Below are 23,937 nucleotides of genomic sequence, written 5' to 3'. Positions count from 1 at the left end.
TATCATCCCGTGAGGTTTATATTACTTTTTTTGTTCCGTTTTGTACTTTAAGTTTTGCACTTTTTTTTTTCTCGTGTTTTTTTGTTTGATTTTAGTATATTTGGATGTATTTGTTTGGTTTGTATGTTTGTGAATTTGGGCTATCCATTAAGTTAGACTACTTATTATGTTGAAGGGGGTAGGAAATATAAGATTTGCTTCATCCTGTTCCTTCTCAAGCATAGGTGTCTAAATATGTGTTTAGTTGCCAAAGTTTAATTGTCTATTGATAAAAAATGCATATCAATGAAGGAGATAAATAAATAAAAATAATTAAATGAATCTGTCAGTGTGACTTTTAGGTTGAATGAAGAAGTTAGACATCAGACGTCACGTGTTAGTAGCTAGATCAGGGGTAGGGAACCTATGGCTCTAGAGCCAGATGTGGCTCTTTTGATGACTGCATCTGGCTCTCAGATAAATTTTAGCTGACATTGCTTAACACAATAATTAATTATTAATTCAGCTGGTAATCACAGTGTTAAAAATAATGTTAAAATTATAAAAAATTCTCATGCATTTTAATCCAACCATTTGTTTTCTATCGTAGCTGTTCAAGATGTCCCATTAATGGTAAGAAGTATTATATTTATTATTGGTTAACTTTAGAATAACAATGTTATAAAAAAGAATAAGAGACTTATTGTACTCTAAAAATGTTGGTTTTACTTAAAATAAGCACACATTTTGTTGTATTCAGTGTTAAAAAAATATTATATGGCTCTCACGGAAATAAATTTTGAAATATCTGGCTTACATGCCTCTCTCAGCCAAAAAGGTTCCCGACCCCTGAGCTAGATCATACATGATTCTGCCTTCACAAATACTTCCTATTGCTCTGTTCTGACTAATACTATGTTAATTAAGAGTATTCCAGAATGGTTAGTTCATGATTACATAAGATTGGCAAAATATTTGCAACCAGTTGATGCAGTGCAGTTCTTTCTACATCACTGCAAGCTTGACTTTATTAGGGTGTGGCGGGTAAAATGCAGCCTATTTAAGAATATTTCTACAGGCTTAGAATGTTTTTTTTTTGGGGTCAAAACAATTATTCCCACCAACAGTTAATTTAGAGGCTCTAATCAGCCGTGCCACAGACTGGGCCAACATTGTTAAACTGCTGTGTTGATGTGTTTGAAGCAGACAGCCACCTCAGTGGACATGACACGGAGTGAGGAGGAGTCCCCATTGGACGGACCTCTCATTTCGGCCGATGCCCTCCAATCCGCCATCAGGAGAGAGTTTCGGACCGTGCCGACTGCCTGCCATGCTATGCTGCTGTCACTGCTCCATGTAGGACCCATCCTACTTAAAAAATTGCCGGTGGAACAGACTGTTTCCTATTCTAAAATGCAAACAAAACCCTGTCTGTCTGTCAGGTTGTGTACGTGGTGCTCTCGGTGTGCGTGGCGCTGCTGTGCGTACTGAAGTTCGGACAAGAGGACGTTTGTGCCAGCGTTTTGGGTCCCGTGCAAGGGGACAGCGTGGTGGTCTTTGGTAAGGTGGTCCTCTGGCTGCTAGTGCTATTGTTCACCTGGTACATGCAGCACCACCACGGTCAGGCCCGCTGCAGAGGCTACCTGAGTTTCTACAGGGGAACGCAGGAACTCAAGCACCTGCCTCTCACCGTCCACTCTGCAGGTATTCAGTCTCTCGCAGTGTGTCAGGCTCTCCATTAGATGGCGGTAATGAAGAGTGATTTCTGTGCAGGCAATGTGATGCTGTTGGTTATCATGGCTGCAAGATTGCCACACCCTGTGCACATCTACATGATGATCAGTGTTCTGGTCTTGGAGCTTTTGGTGGCATTGCCCTGCCTCATCTCTTACACAGGTAAACATATATTTTAATTGCTAATCAACTAAAATGTATCTTGCAAGGTTTTTTAACACATAAAATTTAACCTTTACATGGGATGATGGTTTTGAATCCACATCACAGTATATTTTGCAGCCTCCTACAATAACAATATACCGGTATATGACAGTATTTTATTTGGCATGTAAGTGTTAAAGGAACTATTTCAAAATGAGTTACACATGCTCCTATTTTGGCTTCTGACGCATGCGTAAACATATAGCGGCATTTCCATTCTTATTAATTTGTTTAAACTACATGCACCTGGGGATAGGTTGATTGGCAACACTAAATTGGCCCGAGTGTGTGAATGTGAGTGTGAATGTTGTCTGTCTATCTGTGTTGGCCCTGCGATGAGGTGGCGACTTGTCCAGGGTGTATACCGCCTTCCGCCCGATTGTAGCTGAGATAGGCGCCAGCGCCCCCCGCGACCCCAAAATGGATGGATGGATGGATATTATTACTGTACTCGCTAATTTACTGTTAATATCTGGTGACTTTCTGTTGGAACATATTTCTATCTACACGTCTGTTAAAATGTAATAGGCTCATATTCTTCTGTTATTTGGATACTTAACATAAGTTTTGGGTGATACTACAAATTTGGGTATGGATCCAATACCAGGTAGATACAGGGGCAGTATTGGTCATACCAATGCTGATACCTCAAATTTTCAAGATCTTTGAATGATTATCTTTCTTTTAATCAGACAAAAACACAGGTTGAAAGTGTCAAAATATCAACAAAAAATTTAAATGTTCTACTTTTGGCTCTGATTTAAATGATTTGGTTTTTGGCTGTAAAGTCGGCTTTAGGGACTTACTTAACAATAACAAAAACGCTTTTATTATAATAAAAAATATCGATCTAACCACTCTCGCATCGACTATATACTGACACTGTATTTGGTATTATTTCTGTAGATATTTGTAATGAGCCGCCCACCTTTGTTTACATTCAAGGGTTTTAGCTTGCAGTGAACATGTCTTCCCACTGCGTAGTGTAGCATTTTTAACTATTCTTCATCCTCCAGTGATGATACTTCTGAATCCGCTTTAATGGCCAGGTATGTTTGACACTCAAGAAATTTGACTTGGTAGACTGTGTGGTCTCTTTGTTCAATGCAAAAAACAAAAAAATACGCAGCAACTATGAGAGAGTGCAGTACTGTGGCGGCCTTCTGCGGCGCCATCTTGGTAAAAATGAAACGGGAAACATTAAAGAACACAGAGGACATAAAATACATTAATGGAGCATAGAGTTCCTACATACAGCTACAAAAGTAAAACACAACAGAAAACTAAAGATGTATAATACATGTTGCGCTCATATGATTGCACCATGCGTAGACAAAACAAGATAAAAACACGATTTCAACATCAACATACAGCACGTTGGTGTCCACGCCTTCATCTGCTGGAGTGGCAGCACGGCCAGAGACATAAACAGAGCCAACAAAGCAACTAAGAGTGCCGATTCCGTCCCAGGCTGCCCACTTGCTCACGGGCCAGCGTCCAGTTCGGGCGGACGATCGAAAGACCGAAAGTATCCGGTACGTGTTTGTTCAGCCAGGGCTTTGTTAGGCGTGTTTCTTCCTTCGCATCTTCTCAGGTCTCTCCACATGGACACCAGTGTGGTAGAGAGCAAGCAACTGGTCTGGTAGTTTTTTTTTTTGCCCCCGTGCAATTAGCTGCTAGCACCAAAGCTGCATTGAGTTTTAGGACCCGTTCATTTGCTTGTTGCTGTCAAATTTGCAGGACACAGCTGGAATGTGTTATCACCATCAGGGTTTACCCCACATGAAGCCGATTGTGGTGAAATTGAAGCGGACACACCTTTAAAATAATGATTTTTTTTTACATGGAAACAAAAGTAATATCTTGTATGAGTAGATATATAGCCTATATTATTTAAGCACTATTGACCAGCGATGCGGCTGAAAAACTTTGATCAAGATGCACGTGTGGCCGCTTTGAAGCACCCTTGCTACGGCGGCTAGCGGCTTGGGAGATAGGGCGGCGGCTCTCTAGCGGCGATACGCACACACCTCTGCTTTGCTCGCCAGCCATACCCACCCAGCCTTTAGAGCCAATTTTTGTCCTGAAGTTAGGGATCTGACTTGCCGGCTTCTCATACCCGCTGCATTGTTTACATTATTTTTAGCATTAATATACATATATATATTAGGGCTGTGAATCTTTGGGTGTCCCACGATTCGATTCAGTATCGATTCTTGGGTCACGATTCGATAATATATTGATTTTTTTCGATTCGATTTGATTCTCGATTCAAAAACGATATTTTCCGATTCAAAACGATTCTGTATTCATTCAATACATAGGATTTCAGCAGGATCTACCCCAGTCTGCTGACATGCTAGCAGAGTGGTAGATTTTTTTTTTTTTAAAGCCTTTATAATTGTAAAGGACAATGTTTTATCAACTGATTGCAATAATGTAAATTTGTTTTATCTATTAAACGAACCAAAAATATGACTTATTTTATCTTTATGAAAATATTGGACACAGTGTGTTGTCAAGCTTATGAGATGCGATGCAAGTTTAAGCCACTGTGACACTATTGTTCTTTTTTAAATTTTTATAAATGATAATGATAATGTCAATGAGGGATTTTTAATCACTGCTATGCTGAAATCATAACTAATATTGATACTGTTGTTGATAATATTCATTTTTGTTTCACTACTTTTGGTTTGTTCTATGTCGTGTTTGTGTCTCCTCTCAATTGCTCTGTGTATTGCAGTTCTGAGTGTTGCTGGGTCAGGTTTGGTTTTGGAATTGGATTGCATTGTTATGGTATTGCTGTGTAGTGGTTTGTTAGATTCATTTAATAAAAAAAAATAAATAAAAAAAAATTAAATAAATTAAAAAAAAATCGATTTTTGAAAAATTAGAATCGATTCTGAATCGCACAACATAAACGATTCGATTCGTATTCAAATCGATTTTTTCCCACACCCCTAATAAATATATATATATATATATATATATATATGCATCATCAACAATTTTGCAAATTGTAACATTGACCACTCCCCTACCACCCCAAATACATTTCAAGCTGGGGGAAACACTGACCATGTATTATTACAATGTAACGATAGTAATAAAAGCTTCATTGTCAGACAAATTAATATCATTTATATCAAAAATCGCACAACCACAGCCCACATAAGATTTGCCTTTATTTCAAAACAATTCTCCATTAAAAACTGAAATATTGGGCAAATAAATTGTCTGTTTTGGTGAAACCCTGACTTAAACAAGTTGAAAAACTTATTCGGGTGTTACCATTTAGTGGTCAATTGTACGGAATATGTACTATACTGTGCAGACTACTAATACAAGCTTCAATCAATCAATCAATTCTGGTGAAAATGTTGCTACCGTAAAATGATTAACATTTAACATTGTAGTACATAGTTTAAAAATAAGTGAACTCCTGGGCATGTTACTAGATTAGATAAGGAAAATGTTTTCGTATGGTCAGAAAAAGCAATGGTAAAATACGAAAAGGTGTAATTCCCTGACTTCTATTCAAACTCTGAATTTACGTACACCTTATAAGCATAACTTCCCCTCAATTGTGTCTATTCCTGAATTTGTTCAAACTCCAAAGGCGTTTCACTGTAGCTTTTTTATCATATGCTTGTAAATATTCTTATCAGCCTGGTTGTTGTATTCTCACAACATTGAACCAACAGGAACTAACTGTCTCATATGCTTTATATGACTACAGTATACGTTTCTTTGTTTGCTTGGCATGATGTTATGATGAATCTGTGTTACATTATTCACTTTTTTCAATGCTTAAAAAAGCAGCTTAACTGTCAGAGTAAGACACTGTCCTTATCGTCATCATTACTTGACTTAGACAAACTTTAATGATCCACAAGGGGAAATTGTTCAACATAGCGTTTATTCAAATGCGTGCGATTTTACAAATGTAAGATGAGTGGTGGTAGTTTTAGTAGAAGTATTAGCACGTATTGAGAGACACGCCCTTTAGATAGCATTGCACACAAACAAACACACACGCACACACAACCCCCAACACTATGAAGGCGCATTCGCATCACAATGGCCGCCCTGCCCTTTTCAAACTCGACAGCATGACAATCAACCATTCAGCGCCCGTCTTCCGTCATCTTACGCACCCGCTCCCTCAGCTTATCTGCTGATTTTTCACTTTGGGTTCACAACACAACCCCATTCCAAACTAGGTTAAGATGGTGCCCGGAGCCCATCCATCCCGCCATTGTCCTCTTCGCCATTTCCTGAAAGCCTACAGGGAACGCATCAGCAAACGTAAATCACACCCATGTTTCATCGTTCACGTTTCTTCTATTAACAACATAACAGCCTTACCTCTTTTGTGGTTCTTAAAAACTCATATTTGGTCATATTTATATATTTTTGTTAAAATGTCAATATTGAAAACAAAAACACTGTCAAGGAGTTAGTCGATGGTTGATGGCCTAATCTAGTACAATTCAAATAAAATATAACTCATAAGACTGTAAAATATGTGATTTAAAAATGTATTTGACTAAAAATGGTAATAAAAATATAAGGTCTCACAACATTTTGAGCTACTGTACTTGTTTTTAATTTTTTCATTCACTGCCTTATCTTACAGTCATGCTTACTCACACAAAAAATGAATAAAAACACATCAAAAAGCTCCCAAATGATGTGTAATATAGGTTTTTCTTTTTGATAAAAAATATTTCTAAAACACAAAATTTGTGGATGTCCCTTTTTTATAGTGTATTATTTCATTTTCATACTTACTATCAATGAAAAAAGGAAGAATTAAGATTAAAAAACAACTAAAAAAGAAAATCTATAACCTAGATGCGATTGAGATATTTTAAAAATAGAAAAAAGTGAGCTTTTTTTTATGAATACTTAAAAATATTAGAGATACATACGTTTTCCCAGTGCATTATCCCATACACATACTTAATATCAGTAAAAACATGATGAATTAAGAATGAAAAAACAACAACAAATAATACAACTTATAACCTAGATGCGATTGACATAGAGTATATTTGAATAAATAAGCAAAAAAGTAAAATTTTTTTGATAAAAATATTTGTTAATACTCAAAAATATTGGAGATACATGCTTCCCCCCAGTGCATTATATCATATTTGTACTTACTACCAGTAAAACCAAAGAATAATAAAAAAAAAAATATATATATATATACATATATATATATATATATATATATATATATATATATATATATATATATATATATATATACATATATATATATCAATCAATCAATATTTATTTATATATAGCCCTAAATCACAAATGTCTCAAAGGACTGTACAAACCATTACGACTACAACATCCTGTGTGTGTATGTATATATATATGTATGTATATATATATATATATATATATATATATATATATATATATATATATATATATATATATATATATACATAAAACCTAGATAAGGGGTCGGGAACATTTTTGGCTGAGATAGCCATGAAAGCCAAATATTTTAAAATGTATTTCCGTGAGAGCCATATAATATTTTTAACACTGAATACAATACAATTGTCAGGTTCAAACACTGATGACATGTATTAAACAGACAAGAATCAAGGAATTCAACAGAGACTGGATTCAATTTAGCTCAATGAGGAGAAACCCGTAGACCTGTACCCTTGTACAGTGTCGTCCCACAAGAGAATTGTATGGCTCCTAACACCTAAATGCGTGCATCTCTTATTCTATTTAATAACATTGTTATTCTGAAGTTAACCAATAATAAATAAAATACTCTTGACCATTCATGCGACTAATTAAACAGGTGCGGTAGAAACGGATGGATGGATTAAAATGCATGAGAATGTTTTATATTTTGAACGTTATTTTTTTAACACTGTTATTTCCAGCGGAATTATTAATTACTTATCGTGTTAAGCAACGTCAGCTAAGATTTATCTGAGAGCCAGATGCAGTCATCAAAAGAGCCACATCTGGCTCGAGAGCCATAGGTTCCCTACCCCTGACCTAGAATCTACTGAGAGAGAGAGAGAGAGAGAGTATATTTGAATAAATAAAGAATTAAAAAGCAAAAAACAAATATAAAATGTGAAAATAGGTAAACCGTCTTTTTCTGATAAAAAATATTTATGGATACTCAAAATTAATGGAAGTACATGCTCTTTTCAGTGGATAATCTCATTTTCATACTTATTATAAGTTAACAAAAACTGACTCATTGAGATAATAAAAAACTAATAAAATAAATACAACATATAACCTAAAAACTGCTGTTGGGTAATATGTTAAGTTGACTTAAAGAATTTAAAAAACAGGTCATTAAAAAGCCCTAAAATACCCAAAATTATTTTTTTTCTGATAAAAACAAAAACTCACAACATATAGATCATTGGCCCATATTGTACCTTACTCGAAGTAAAACATTGTTAAAAAATAATAAAATGAATACAATATATAAGCTAAAAACAACCATGGTGGAGTATTTTTCGATGAATAAAACATAAAATATCCCCCAAATACTTGTAAAAAAAAAAAAAACATAATTTGCAAAATAATATAAACTTTATGCAATAATAAATTGAACATAGCATCTAAAAGCTGTTGGGGGAGACGTCTTAAAATTAATGCAAAGAGATAAAAACATTTTAGTCATTTTAAGGTCCTATACGGACATTACTAATCTTACAATTATTTCACTTTCATTAGTTGTTTTAGTTGTTGCTCTTCATGTGACTTAACTAGAAATAATTGCTATGCAAAAATGGAAAACGTGTCCTTATTTTTGGTTTTATAAGACATATATTGGCAGGAGACAACAGTGTAACATACTAGATGTTAAATAAAGACTTTCATCTGAATGTGTGTGCGTGTGAGTGAAGGAAAAGTGCTGTTAAAGAGAGGTTCTATCTGAGGATATTGATAGTGAAGAACTCTCTGTTGAAAGGAAATCCATATTAAAAGGTGTGTTTGGCCGCCGAGGGGCACAGATTGGTGGCCTAGATACCCAAGAGACAAACAGGTGGAGATAAGAGGGGACGGGTGGGTGGCGGCATTAGGGTTTAGCCTAGCCAAAGGGTAGCCCTCAGCTACTCCACCCGTGCACACACACACACACACACACGCACGCACACACACACACACACACACACACACACACACACACACACACATATTGTCCCCGTGTTTACAGTGAGGGGGTCATTCTGTGCTGTTCGGCCACATTCCAGCTCAGATCAGTGCAGTGAGCCACGACGCAAACCCGGCGACGCCTCACAGTGCAAACCCTGTTAAAGAACGAATCACATGCACACATTCGCACACACATGCACGGTCAAGGTGATGTAGATGCTTGGAAGGTGGGGAACCCTCAGGCTTGTCCAAGGAGCCGAAGAGCGCTCGGAATGCCTGCAGCCATCAAGTCAATACAGGAAGGCCTGGTTTTACTTCCCTTTGAAGTGCGTGCTTGATTGTAAGTGTGTGAGTGTGTGTGTGTGTGTGTCTTTGAGGTCTGCTGTATGTTTCTGCCTCTCATTTGAACATGAATGCACTCATGCACTCTGCTCTCCGGAGCGCCATGCACATCAAAGCTGTGCCTTGGCCTTCAAAGGCCTCGTTTCTCATACATCTTACTGCACTGTATGGCCACGACCTGCTGTAAGCACTGCAGGGCACAGGTAGCGCATGCAACACACACACACACACACACACACACACACACACACACACACACACACACACACACACACCTCTACGTGCCAACAAATTCATGCATTGACAGATGAAGATGCTTAACTTTAATTGACTTTGATTGATTGATTGAAACTTTTATTAGTAGAATGCACATTACAGTACATATTCCGTACAATTGATCACTAAATGGTAACACCCGAATAAGTTTTTCAACCTGTTTAAGTCGGAGTCCACGTTAATCAATTCATGGTACAATGCCAAAACCGTATTCTACGATTACACTGCAGGCCAAAGTGGCCCAAATCGGATTTTTTGTAATGGGATTTTTTTCCAGCTGACTGTTTATACTACAATTAAAATGTGATTTTTATCAGACTCTATTGTAAACGCGCACAGGCCACAATGTGGCCTCAACATGCACACTTTGATAAAATAAAAACAAAGGAAGTTGAGCGTGAGGAAGTTGCTACTACCACAAAATAAAATAAAAATTGCAACACCTTAAAATGTAGTGTTTTTTTAGGTGAAAACAAAAGAAAGTAATATAATGTATAATTGGATGTATATAGTGTAATATATTTAGACTTATACTTAGAGACTTAAACTTTTTTTTTATTGTCATTCAGTACCGGTAAGAACGACATTTCGTTGCATTACCTCATGGTAGTGCAGGATAAAAAAGTAATAAGGTGCAGATAGAAATAAATGGATTATTGTACAGATAAATATATTGCACTTTTTCATATGCATCCATGTTTATGGATGTATGTTTTAACGGTCTTTATATTCCAGCAAATTAATCCACTTTTGGGGGGGATTGAGGGGATTAGTTTGATGCGTTCAAGAGTCTTACGGCCTGAGGGAAGTAGCTGTTACAGAACTTAGAGGTTCTGCTTCGGAGGCTGCGGAACCTCTTTCTAGAGTCCAGCAGGGAAAACAGTCCTTGGTGGGGTGGGAGGAGTCCGCAGATGTTGTGAGCCCTGGTAAGGCAGCGGCTTTTTTCGATCTGCTGGATAGGAGAAAGAGGAGTCCTGATTATCTTTTCCGCCGTCTTCACAACTCTCTGCAGAGACTTTCAGTCTTAGGCACTGCAGGTTCCAGTCCAGACAGAGATGCTGTTGGTCAGTAGGCTCTCTATAGTGCCTCTGTAGAATGTGGTGAGAATGGGAGAAGGGAGATGTGCTCTTTTCATCCGACGCAAAAAGTGCATGCGCTGCTGAGCTCTTTTTACAAGAGTTGTGGTGTGTAGGGACCAGGTCATATTGTAAGTTATCTGCACCCCCAGGAACTTGGTGCTGCTTACCATCTCCACCGCTGTGCCGTTGGTGAAGAGTGGAGCGTGGCTAGACTGGTGCTTTCTGAAGTCAACAATGAGCTTCTTGGTCTTGTCGATGTTCGGGACCAGCTTGTTGGTTCTGCACCAGTTATTTGGGAGGGTTGTAATCTTTTTATGGCTGTTAAATAGATCAGGGGACCACAACTACCAGTCCAGGGACCGGCTGCGGTCCGTGACACATTTGCTACCATGCCGCGCAGAGACTTAAAGTAATTTATAACCGACCCGCATTTTCTCCTACCTAACTTTTACCAGTCCCACCAGAAACACCAATAAGCTCGTTTATAGATGTATAATAAAACTCCTGATAGAATGTCGGCATTTACTATCTTTGTTACATCTTTTTTACATGGGACAATGCACATTAATTAACATATAAAATGTCAAGGTGCCAAATCGTAGCCAAAAGCTAGCTTCCATCTGCAGTCTGTGGCAGCTTGATGATCTAAGATCTGGGCATATCAGGAACAAAGTGACCATATTAGTTCATGGAGAAGTGCTAAGTTGTTGCATATAATAATTGTACTGAAGGAAGAAAATACGCATCTCCTTTGGCCTAGTAAGTTAAAGTGCTGGTATTATTGCACATAGTTCTATTACACAAGTAGTTAGCAATAACACATGTATTTACGGATGGGAAATTGGACCAAAAAAAGCTAACATAAGTGTATCTACGTATGAAATATTGCACAAAATATGAATACGTAACTTTTAGAATGGAAATAGAAAATCTGGCAACCGGGCCTTACTTTGGACACCAATGAATTAGAATTTGTATCACAAGTCTTGGGGGAAAATAACTTTAAAGTCATACAAAAGCCAAATGTTAAACTGCTTGTCACGGAAAACCTCACCAGACCTCAGCTCAGTCAGCATCAAAGAGATTAACTCCCAACTTTATGTAGTTTTGCATTTTTTCGGGTCTGTTTTTTGTAATGTTGACACAGAAGGATATTAGTAATGGTGGAAGGGAAATGGGCTGATAATCGTAGAAGTTGTATATTAAACATATTGCGATTATCAAAAGCAGTAAACACTTATCTGTCCTCATGGTTGCTACTACTAGATTTAGGTCTTGGTTCTTTTTTTTGTCACTGTCATCTTTTGAGCAAGTCTTTCGGACCCGATATCCAGAATGTTGACTTACGTCCTATTACCAGCTGTATAGTACTGGTCATTTGGTAAGAGAACTTCAATACTGTTCCTCGTTGAACGCTATTGAAACCTTTTAATGCGGCGGCGTCCTGCGCCACAGACCGACTTGGGCTTATCGCCGTGTGACCCCCTACCCGGGTGAGGCGCTATTAGGATTTGACACTTATTTTTGCAGCCAAGCTGTTATCACCTGGAAATGTGCACTCACGATGGCTCGTTGGCGTTCCTCAGATCTCGTTCACAGCCTAGTCTGAGCACTGTCTGTGCACTCGTGTGAGAACCTCTGACAAAGACGTGTGAAATGTTGCACCTCTTTTCAACTGCTCCTTCCGAGCTTCCATCCATCCCTTCATCTCTCCATCTATCTATCAGTCTATAAAACCGTCCCTCCATGCATACATCCATACATCCATCCCTCCATTCATCCATATATCTTTACATCCATTCATGCATGCATCCATATACAGGACCAATACATTCATACATACGGTACATCCTTCCGTTTCTCGATCCATCCATCCACCTATCCAGTTGGTAAGCATGGGGACGGCGTGGTGCAGTGGGAGAGTGGCCGTGCGCAACCCGAGGGTCCCTGGTTCAATCCCCACCTAGTACCAACCTCGTCACGTCCGTTGTGTCCTGAGAAACACTTCACCCTTGCTCCTGACGGATGCTGGTTAGCGCCTTGCATGGCAGCTCCCTTCATCAGTGTGTGAATGGGTAAATGTGGAAGTAGTGTCAAAGCGCTTTGAATACCTTGAAGGTAGAAAAGCGCTATACAAGTACAACCCATTTATCATTTATTTATTTAGTTAATACCAGTATGCTGGTAAGGCATAGCATTACTACTTCCATTTTCTACCGCTTATTCCCTTTTGGGGTCGCGGGGGGCGCTGGCGCCTATCTCAGCTACAATCCGGCGGAAGGCGGGGTACACCCTGGACAAGTCGTCACCTCATCGCAGGGCCAACACGGATAGTCAGACAACATTCACACTCACATTCACACACTAGGGCCAATTTAGTGTTGTCAATCAACCTATCCCCAGGTTAATCAATCAAAATGTGTTTATTTAACCCTTAATCACGAGTGATTTAAAGAGCTTTTACAAACTCACAACAACATTCCCAGATCTAAACCCCCATCCGGGTGAGAAAAAACTCAAAAGGCCCTAGCTGGGGAAAGAGAAGAAACCTTGAGAAGGGACCGCAGATGTAGATATCCGCCTTCTCAGGTGATGGTCTCCCATGTATGTCGAGTGGGTATAATTATTGAGTTGATCTAAATAAATCGGTAATGTGGGAATGTGGGAGTGCAGTCCATCGGGAATCCAACAGATAGCCAGGTCAGCCCACAGCTGTGAATAGAAGAGTGGTCCACCCCTGGTCACACAGCTAGCGCGTCAACCAAAAGTGGTACCTCTCTAGAAATGATCCGTGGTAATACTGGTATGCTGTTAATGTACCCGTCTTGTAGCAGTGATATGAATTACTTGTTAATACCACTATGCTGGTAATTTACATGTCTTATAGCAATTGGTACATTTTACTAGTAAATACATGTATGTTAACAATGCACACATATCTTAGCAATAGGTATGCATTACTAGTTAATATTGGTATGCTGGTAATGTACCCCTCTTAAGCAATGTTAGTAAATACCAGTGTGCTAGTAAGCTTGTAGCAATTGGTAAGCTTTATTAGTAAATCTTATTATTCTGGTAATGTACCCTTCCTTTAGCAATTTGTATGTATAGTAAATGCAAGTATGCTAGTAATGTACCCCTTTAATAACTTGGTATTTTGGTAATGCACCCGTCTTGTAGCAATGTATAAGCATTACTAGTAAAGGTCAAAGTTAAAAAGCTAAAGTACCAATGATTGTCACACACTCACTAGGTGTGGTGAGATTATCCTCTGTATTTGACCCATCACCCTCACCCCCTGCACCAGGGAATCATGTTTGGTGATTTAACCCCCATTCCAACCCTTGATGCTGAGCGCCAAGCAGGGAGGTAATGGGTCCCATTTTTATAGTGTTTGGTGGGACTGGGCCAAGGTTAGAACTCACGACCTACCAATCTCAGGGTGGACACTCTAACCACTAGGCCACTGAGCAGGTAAATACCAGTCTAGTGGTATTGCATCGTACTTGTAGCAAGTGGTAGGTATTACTAGTAAATACTAGTATATTGGTAATGCACCCGTCTTTTTTTTATCAATTGGTAAGCCTTACTTCTAAGTACCATTATTCTGATAATGTACCTATCTTGTAACAATTGGTATGTTGGTATTGAAGCTATCTTATAACAATTGCTAGTAAATACCAGTATACTGGTGGGGATGGGTCAAATGCAGAGGTTAATTTCTCTGGACCAAGTGTGAGTGTGACTGTCAGTGGTACTTTAACTTAAATGTACCTGTCTTCTAAAACGTTTGTGTACTACTACTGCATACCAGTATCCTGAAAATGTACTTATCTTAAAAGAATTGGTATGCTGGTAATACACACAATTTATAGCAGTTTGTATGCATTATTAGTTAATACTAAAATGCTGGTAATGACCACATATTTTAACACTTCGTATGCATGCCAATACGCTAGGAACGTACCCATCTTTTAGCAAATGTAAAAAACAGCATTATCGCAATAATCAAACTTTTCCCTTTTTTTTAAAACAATTGGTATGCATTATTAGTAAATATCAGTATTCCGGTAATGTACCCGTCTTATAACAATTGGTATGCTGGTAATGTACCTGTCTTTTAGCAACTGCTAGTAAATACCAGTATACTGGTAATACACTTGTCCTCTAGCAGTTGGTACAATATGCATTACCAGTAAATACCAGTGTGATGGCAGTGAACCCCTTTTTAGCTATTGTTTTGCATTACTAGTAATTATCATTATGCTGGTAATGTACCCTTTTTTTAAGCAAATAATATGCAATACTATTAAGTACCAGTAATGCTGGAAATGCACCAATATTTACCCTTTGTTTTGCATCAATAACAAATACCAGTATGCTGGTAATGCAACCATCTTTAGCTCTTGCTATGCATCATTAATAATAGATGTATACAATATGCTTGTATTGTAAGTAATGCTGCCATCTTTTCGCATTGGTATTCATTTCTGATTAATACTACTATGTTAGTAATGCATCCATCTTTTGGTTGTTGGTATGCATTACTACCAGTATGCGTGTAAAGCTGGTACTTCACCCATCGTTTAGCTATTTGTCAGTCAATTGTTTATTTTCAGTAGCGTTATAACAATTATTTGAAAATGCTCAAACAATTTGAATGACATAGTGTTTTTTTATTATAACAATAAAACACAGGGCAGAACTTGTACGCAACTTTTTAAATCAGCCAACTTATTTGTAAATAACTTGATATATGAATACAAAAATATAAGACAATGTATTTAAGGTACATACAATTGAGACAACATACAATTATGTATTTAACAATTAAATAAGATCAACAAAATATTAATTTTCTTTAGAAGAGAACTGAAAACATTGATCTGCTCACACTACCGATTCCATACTGATACTACCCTTGGTATCGATACGATTGCCTTATGCATCAATCTGATCCCATGAAAATCCGAACAAAAACTAACTATTGATAAAAGGTAATTGTTTATCAAAACATCATTTGTTATCACACAAGGTAATAGTGTCTTTCTATTATCGCGGGGGTTGCGTATCACACCCCCACTAGTAGGTGAATTTTCGCAAAGTACGGGCAGTATTTATTATGATTCATATGAATATTATATGCATTTTATGTCTTAATAAGCCTTCCACTCAGCTTTCACACACACACATGTAAACACTTTTTTTGCTCTTAAAACACTTCATACACTTTAAAACCTACATCATTTTACCATTAAACTTCAATAGGTCCTCAAATGTCAATGTACTAAATGGTACATTGACATTTGCGATGCACTGAGACCGTAGCAAGTAAACAGCAAAGTGGTGAGAAAACACTGTACATAGTTTTGTCACATTGTAAGGCAATAATTATTGGCAAAAAAGTTGAATATCAGATGTGGTAGTCTGCGTGCAAATAGTGTTGTATTTCCTTAAACACAACTGTAAAAGTACTAGAGATGTGTAATTCCTGCAAGGACTAGTCGAGTAAATGCATCATCATTAATCTCTTGTGTTGCCTCTCACATACCACATGTATTTACACACACTTCATTATGCGGGAATGCGTAGAATTTCTTGGGATTGTGTGCGAGTGTGGAGGAGCTGCAATGAAGCCGAGCAAAGATTTGCCCTCCTTAGAACCTCCCTGACAATTTCCTCTGACTAATGACACTGGAGTCTTATCAATACCGGGCCTGCCTCTACCCCTGATGGCCAGCACCCGGTCATTCTCACATGCTCATATGTATCATTTAGACATATGAGGTCAGGCAAAGTAGATACATTGATGAGATTTTTTTTCTTTAGACAAGATTTGTTTGCCAACGGTTCATTAAAGGCCTACTGAAATGAGATTTTCTTATTTAAACAGGGACAGCAGGTCCATTCTATGTGTCATACTTGATCATTTCGCGATATTGCCGTATTTTTGCTGAAAGGATTTAGTAGAGAACATCGACGATAAAGTTTGCAACTTTTGGTCGCTAATAAATGATAAATGATAAATGGGTTGTACTTGTATAGCGCTTTTCTACCTTCAAGGTACTCAAAGCGCTTTGACACTACTTCCACATTTACCCATTCACACACACATTCACACACTGATGGAGGGAGCTGCCATGCAAGGCGCCAACCAGCACCCATCAGGAGCAAGGGTGAAGTGTCTTGCTCAGGACACAACGGACGTGACGAGGTTGGTACTAGGTGGGATTTGAACCAGGGTCCCTCGGGTTGCGCACGGCCACTCTCCCACTGCGCCACGCCGTCCCTAATAAAAAAGCCTTGCCTTTACCGGAAGTAGCAGACAATGTGCGCGTGACGTCACGGGTGTGAGGACTTCTCGCATCCTCACATTGTTTATAATGTAAGCCTCCAGCAGCAAGAGGATGAAAGATTCGTGGATAAGGAAAGTTAGAGTGAAGCACAAAAAAAAAAAAAGTGACGGCTCCAGGCGGCGGCAGTGGGACCGTTTCAAATGTAATTAGACACATTTACTAGGATAATTCTGGAAGATCCCTTATCTGCTTATTGTTTTAATAGTGTTTTAGTGAGATTGTAAAGACATACCTGAAAGTCGGATGGCTGCGGGGAACGCCAGTGTCTCTCAGAGAAGCCAATGGAGGAGCCAAGATCACAGCTGCCTTTTTGAGCTGCAGGAGGAAGTCCCATAATCCCCTGAAGTCTCCGGTAAGAGCCGACTTAATATCACAATTTTCCCATCCCAAAACTTGCCAGTTGACGTAGAAAACATGTTCGCTTGACCGCTCTGAGTTAAAGCTTCACAACTAACAAAGAAACACAGGCTGTGTCTCGGTTGCTAAAGGCAGCTGCAATCCACCGTTTTTTACCAACAGCATTATTCTTTATAGTCTCCATTATTAATTGAACAAATTGCAAAAGACTCAGCAACACAGATGTCCAAATTGCTGTGTAATTATGCGATGAAAAGAGACGACTTCTAGCCGTGTGTGGTACGGGGCTAATATGTCCGCTACAACCGGTGACGTCACAAACACGCATCATCATATGCCTCTTCATTCCGCGATGTTTTCAACAACAAACTCCGCAGGAAATATAAAATTGTAATTTAGTAAACTAAACTAAGCAACACAGATCTCCAAAATACTGTGTATTTATGCCGTTAAAGCAGACTACATTTAGCTGTGTGTGTGTGTGCAGCGCTCATATTTCCTAACAGCCCGTGACGTCACGCGTACACGCCATCATTACGCGACGTTTTCAAGAAGAAACTCCAAATTGCAATTTAGTAAACTAAACCGGCCGTATTGGCATGTGTTGCAATGTTAATATTTCATCATTGATATATAAACTATCAGACTGCGTGGTCGGTAGTAGTGGGTTTCAGTAGGCCTTTAGATAACTATTCTGCAAGTAGTGGCTGTACAGTATGGTTGTATAGCGAGGGGGCTTCGAACAGCTTCTGGTCAAAAGAGCATTGTCACATCTGTGTTATAGTATGAAGTGTAAAATAACAAAACCAAAAGCGCAATTTAGGAAACACCTCGAACTGCAAGAGAGTGAGAGGAATTTACGACTTGTTTAAGGATAATGTCGGTAAGCAGCACTGTCCTGGGTCCTTTGTGTCTCGCAATATTTACTTAGCTGATGCAGCTTTCACCATACTGCCTGGTTAGGGCTTAGTTAACAGAACTGTACTGTGGTGAACCGAACTGAGCGGCTTTAGTATTGTCCCTTTTTTTAGGTGGTCTATAATGCTTCTCAAGGCATTCAATTGATCGCATCTGAACTGTTTTTCGGTTTGTCTAATAAGACGCTAATGGCCAGCTGATAACTACTTTCCTAATTGTTAAATGGCAATTATCAATCAATCAATCAATCAATGTTTACTTATATAGCCCTAAATCACTAGTGTCTCAAAGGGCTGCACAAACCACTACGACATCCTCGGTAGGCCCACATAAGGGCAAGGAAAACTCACAGCCAGTGGGACATCGGTGACAATAATGACCCAGTGGAACGTCGGTGACAATGATGACTATGAGAACCTTGGAGAGGAGGAAAGCAATGGATGTCGAGCGGGTCTAACATGATACTGTGAAAGTTCAATCCATAATGGATCCAACACAGTCGCGAGAGTCCAGTCCAAAGCGGATCCAACACAGCAGCGAGAGTCCCGTTCACAGCGGAGCCAGCAGGAAACCATCCCAAGCGGAGGCGGATCAGCAGCGCAGAGATGTCCCCAGCCGATACACAGGCAAGCAGTACATGGCCACCGGATCGGACCGGACCCCCTCCACAAAGGAGAGTGGGACATAGAAGAAAAAGAAAAGAAACGGCAGATCAACTGGTCTAAAAAGGGAGTCTATTTAAAGGCTAGAGTATACAAATGAGTTTTAAGGTGAGACTTAAATGCTTCTACTGAGGTGGCATCTCGAACTGTTACCGGGAGGGCATTCCAGAGTACTGGAGCCCGAAATGAAAAAGCTCTATAGCCCGCAGACTTTTTTTGGGCTTTGGGAATCACTAATAAGCCGGAGTCCTTTGAACGCAGATTTCTTGCCGGGACATATGGTACAATACAATCGGCAAGATAGGATGGAGCTAGACCGTGTAGTATTTTATACGTAAGTAGTAAAACCTTAAAGTCACATCCTAAGTGCACAGGAAGCCAGTGCAGGTGAGCCAGTACAGGCGTAATGTGATCAAACTTTCTTGTTCTTGTCAAAAGTCTAGCAGCCGCATTTTGTACCAACTGTAATCTTTTAATGCTAGACATGGGGAGACCCGAAAATAATACGTTACAGTAGTCGAGGCGAGACGTAACAAACGCATGGATAATGATCTCAGCGTCTTTAGTGGACAGAATGGAGCGAATTTTAGCGATATTACGGAGATGAAAGAAGGCCGTTTTAGTAACGCTTTTAATGTGTGCCTCAAAGGAGAGAGTTGGGTCAAAAATAATACCCAGATTCTTTACCGTGTCGCCTTGTTTAATTGTTTGGTTGTCAAATGTTAGAGTTGTATTATTAAATAGAGTTCGGTGTCTAGCAGGACCGATAATCAGCATTTCCGTTTTTTTGGCGTTGAGTTGCAAAAAGTTAGCGGACATCCATTGTTTAATTTCTTTAAGACACGCCTCCAGCTGACTACAATCCGGCGTGTTGGTCAGCTTTAGGGGCATGTAGAGTTGGGTGTCATCAGCATAACAGTGAAAGCTAACACCGTATTTGCGTATGATGTCACCTAGCGGCAGCATGTAGATGCTGAAGAGTGCAGGGCCAAGGACCGAACCCTGGGGAACTCCACACGTTACCTTAACGTAGTCCGAGGTCACATTGTTATGGGAGACACACTGCATCCTATCAGTAAGATAAGAGTTAAACCAAGACAGGGCTAAGTCTGACATACCAATTCGTGTTTTGATACGTTCTAATAAAATATTATGATCGACGGTATCGAAAGCAGCGCTAAGATCGAGGAGCAGCAACATAGATGACGCATCAGAATCCATCGTTAGCAATAGATCATTAGTCATTTTTGCGAGGGCTGTCTCCGTGGAGTGATTTGCCCTGAAACCGGATTGAAAGGTTTCACATAGATTGTTAGACGCTAAGTGTTCATTTAACTGCTCCGCAACAATTTTTTCGAGGATTTTTGAAATAAAGGGAAGGTGAGACACCGGTCGGTAGTTTACCATTAGGTCAGGATCGAGGTTAGGTCTTTTAAGAAGAGGATGAATAACCGCTTTTTTGAATGCTAGGGGAACAGTGCCCGAGGAAAGTGATAAGTTTATAATATTTAGCACTGATGGACCTAGTAATACAAAGAGCTCCTTGGTCAGTTTCCCAGGAAGAGGGTCAAGTAAACATGTTGTTTGTTTTATTCCATTTACACGTTGTAACAATTCCTCTAATGTTATTTCCTCAAAACGAGAGAAACTATTTTGGAGGGCAGTATCCGCCGTATATACAATCGTGTCAGTGTTAATAGAACCCCGTTGCAGCTGGGACGCATTGTCTTTAATCTCCTTTCTAATGACTTCAATTTTCTTACTAAAGAATTGCATAAAGTCATCAGCTGAGTGGGTGAAGCTACTGGAAGGAGTCCCTTGTTGGGTTAGCGATGCTACCGTACTAAACAAAAATTTAGGATCGTTTTTATTACGGTGGATGAGATTTGAGTAATATTTAGCTTTAGCTAAGGTAAGCATGCGTTTATAAGTTATTAAACTATCACTCCATGCTTGATGGTGCACCTCAAGTTTAGTCGTGCGCCATTTGCGTTCCAGCTTTCTGCATAATAATTTCTGAGCTCTAGTTTCTTCTGTAAACCACGGGGTGCGCTTTTTTGGAGCCTTTTTTAACTTTAGCGGTGCTATGTTATCAATGGTTTCGCGCAGGGCGTCGTTAAAGTTGTTAGTGAGGTTATCAATAGAGCCCACATAATTTGGGAATGGTGCCATTACCGAGGGCGGTAGGTCAGCAAGAGTTGTCGTTGTGGCCGTATTAATGTTGCGGCTGCTATAGCAGTTATTATTATTATTAGTTTGACGAACATGCGTCTGAATCTCGAATTTTATAAGGTAATGATCGGACAATACTTTAGTATACGGGAGTATCGTAACTTTGGAAACGGTGATACCCCTAACAAGCACTAGGTCTATCGTATTACCGTTGCGATGCGTGGGTTCATTTATTATTTGTGTGAGACCACAGCTATCAATTATAGTCTGGAGCGCTACGCACGGTGGGTCCGTTGAGGTATTCATATGGATATTAAAGTCCCCCATTATGATTATATTATTGGCGTGTGTCACTAGATCAGCAACGAACTCTGAGAATTCATTGATAAAGTCCGAACAGGGCCCTGGGGGGCGGTAGATAACAGCCAGGTGTAGAGGCAGCGGTTTGACAGACCTCATAGTAAGCACCTCAAACGATTTATATTTATTATTTATGTTAGGACTAAGGTTAAAGTTTTCGTTGTATATTAGTGCGACCCCCCCACCCCTTTTAAGCGCACGGGCAATATGGGCATGTGTAAAGTTAGGAGGACATGCCTCATTTAGCGCAAAAAAGTCGTTTGGTTTAAGCCAGGTTTCGCTGAGACCGATGACGTTAAGATTGTTGTCTCTGATAATATCATTAACTAACAACGTTTTGGGAGACAATGATCTTATGTTTAAAAAACCTATATTATAGGTAGTGGGCTGTTTTAGGGAATTTTTGATCAAATTATCCGTAGTAGCAATATTAATAATGTGTTTATTATGCCCAGTGCATTTAGTATAGTTACGACCATATCTAGGAATTGATACGACGGGATTTTTCCGATTGTTTAATTGTTGCTTTGATAAACTGAACGCATCATGGTTAGCCACCTCAGTAACGGGGATTTTCCGATTGTTTGTTTGTTGCTTTGATAAACTGCACGCATCATAGTTAGCCACCTCGGTAAAACACATGTCCAACTCTGAAACACTCAAAGCAGAAAAAACTTGTTCTAATTTAACAGACTCCTTACCCAGACCAGTAGTCTCGCATCTTTCATTTAAATCCGGCTGCAGGATGGAGGGAAGTGGTGTCCTGTGGGGATTAGCCTTCTGCTTTGTTTTTAGCCCCGCTCGACATCCGCGTTTCCGATCACACCGCTGGCGTCTGCTCCATAGACGGCCCCCGCTGCTACGATACTCCCCTGCTTCACAGGCCGCTGGATGTAGCCGCCGCAGCACTCCCATGCTAGTCAGCACGTCCAGTAAGCACGCGTCTATCAGTCCAAAGCGGCCCGATATGTCCATATCCAGAAGTGTCTGGCGGTCGTACGTGATCACGGAGTGACCACGATGCGAGCCAGCCATGAAGTCTGCAGAACTGTCCGGCATTTCCGCCAAATGTTCCATCTTTAGCAATAGCTCAGCAATGTCGCAGCCCGTCCGGGCGCCGCCATCTTGGATAATTATAGTACTAACCTTTGGCTATCTTAAATGCTAACTTGAATACAGTAATATAATTATTCCTTAACTGTCAACTAGCTAATTGCCAGCTGGCAACTAGCAGTCTAATCATTAGCTAACAACTGGCACGCTAATTGCTCGCTGACAACTAACATACTAATTGTTACCTGGCAATTACAGCCCTAATTACAGGCTATCTTTAAATGCTAACATTAATACAATTATTAATTAACAGGCAACTGGTTCATTAATAGCTGGTTGTCGACTGGCATGCTAATTACATGCTGGTAACTAGCACACTAATCGCCCCCTGGCGACTGACATGCTAATCGCGAGTTGACAACTATCGCATTATTTGCTAGCTGACAACTGTTGTACTCATTGCTAGTTGAAAACTAGCATCCTAATTGTTAGCTGGCAATTTGAGCACTAACCGCTGGTTATCTTAAATGCTAACATGAAAAAAAAATAATATAATGATTTATTAGCTGACAACTGGCACGCTAATCGCTAAATATCAACTGGCACGCAAATTGTTAGCTGGCCATTAGCTCACAAATGACTAGCTTGCAACTGACACGCTAATTGCTAGCTGAAAATTAGCATTGGAATTGTTAACTGGCAATTAGGGGACTAATCGCTGGCTATCTTAAATGCTAACATATATATATAAAAAAAAAATGAGTTGGGCAGCCATGCCACAATAATTTATAAACTACATTACAATGTATTAGATTAATGTTTATGTGTTTTTAAAGACATGACATTTTTGGGTAAATTTGAAACTAGAATATAAAAAATATACTGTATATTTCTAAAAGAGGGTCTAATTAACAAAATATTTCACGACATACCTGCAGTGCCTATGCAAATCCCCTGGGGGTCGCAGACCACCTGTTGAAGACCTCTGTATTAGTGTAGTGTCTAGTTAGATTATTTCAGAATACACACCATTTTCACATAAATTCACCAGATGTGAATTATATTTATATAGTGAGTGAATTGTATTTATTAGGGCTGCGAATCTTTGGGTGTCCCACGATTCGATACAATATGGATTCTTGGGGTCGCGATTCGATTATATATCGATTTTTTTTTTCGATTCAACACGATTCTCGATTCAAAAACGATATTTTGTATTCATTCAATACATAGGATTTCAGCAGGATCTACCCCAGTCTGCTGACATGCTAGCAG

At 39.3% G+C, this 23,937-nt stretch overlaps 1 protein-coding gene across 4 annotated transcripts in view; it reads left to right on the top strand.

Moving 5' to 3' along the window:
- tmem192 (transmembrane protein 192) overlaps positions 1–23,937 on the top strand; it is a 37,561-nt gene that overhangs the window by 9,455 nt on the left and 4,169 nt on the right. For 2 of the 4 annotated variants that reach the window (XM_061912437.1, XM_061912421.1), the window contains exons 2-4: positions 1,186–1,335; positions 1,422–1,683; positions 1,753–1,875. In XM_061912437.1, coding sequence (XP_061768421.1) covers positions 1,186–1,335; positions 1,422–1,683; positions 1,753–1,875 — 535 coding nt within the window. Of the gene's footprint in view, positions 1–1,182; positions 1,336–1,421; positions 1,684–1,752; positions 1,876–23,937 lie in introns of all 4 variants that reach the window. The other 2 variants (XM_061912428.1, XM_061912412.1) reach the window with 1 other exon arrangement.

The sequence above is a fragment of the Nerophis ophidion genome, linkage group LG01, assembly GCF_033978795.1.
Source record: "Nerophis ophidion isolate RoL-2023_Sa linkage group LG01, RoL_Noph_v1.0, whole genome shotgun sequence".
NCBI classification, from domain to species: Eukaryota; Metazoa; Chordata; class Actinopteri; order Syngnathiformes; family Syngnathidae; genus Nerophis; species Nerophis ophidion.
This window is presented reverse-complemented; position numbering and strand designations above follow the sequence as displayed.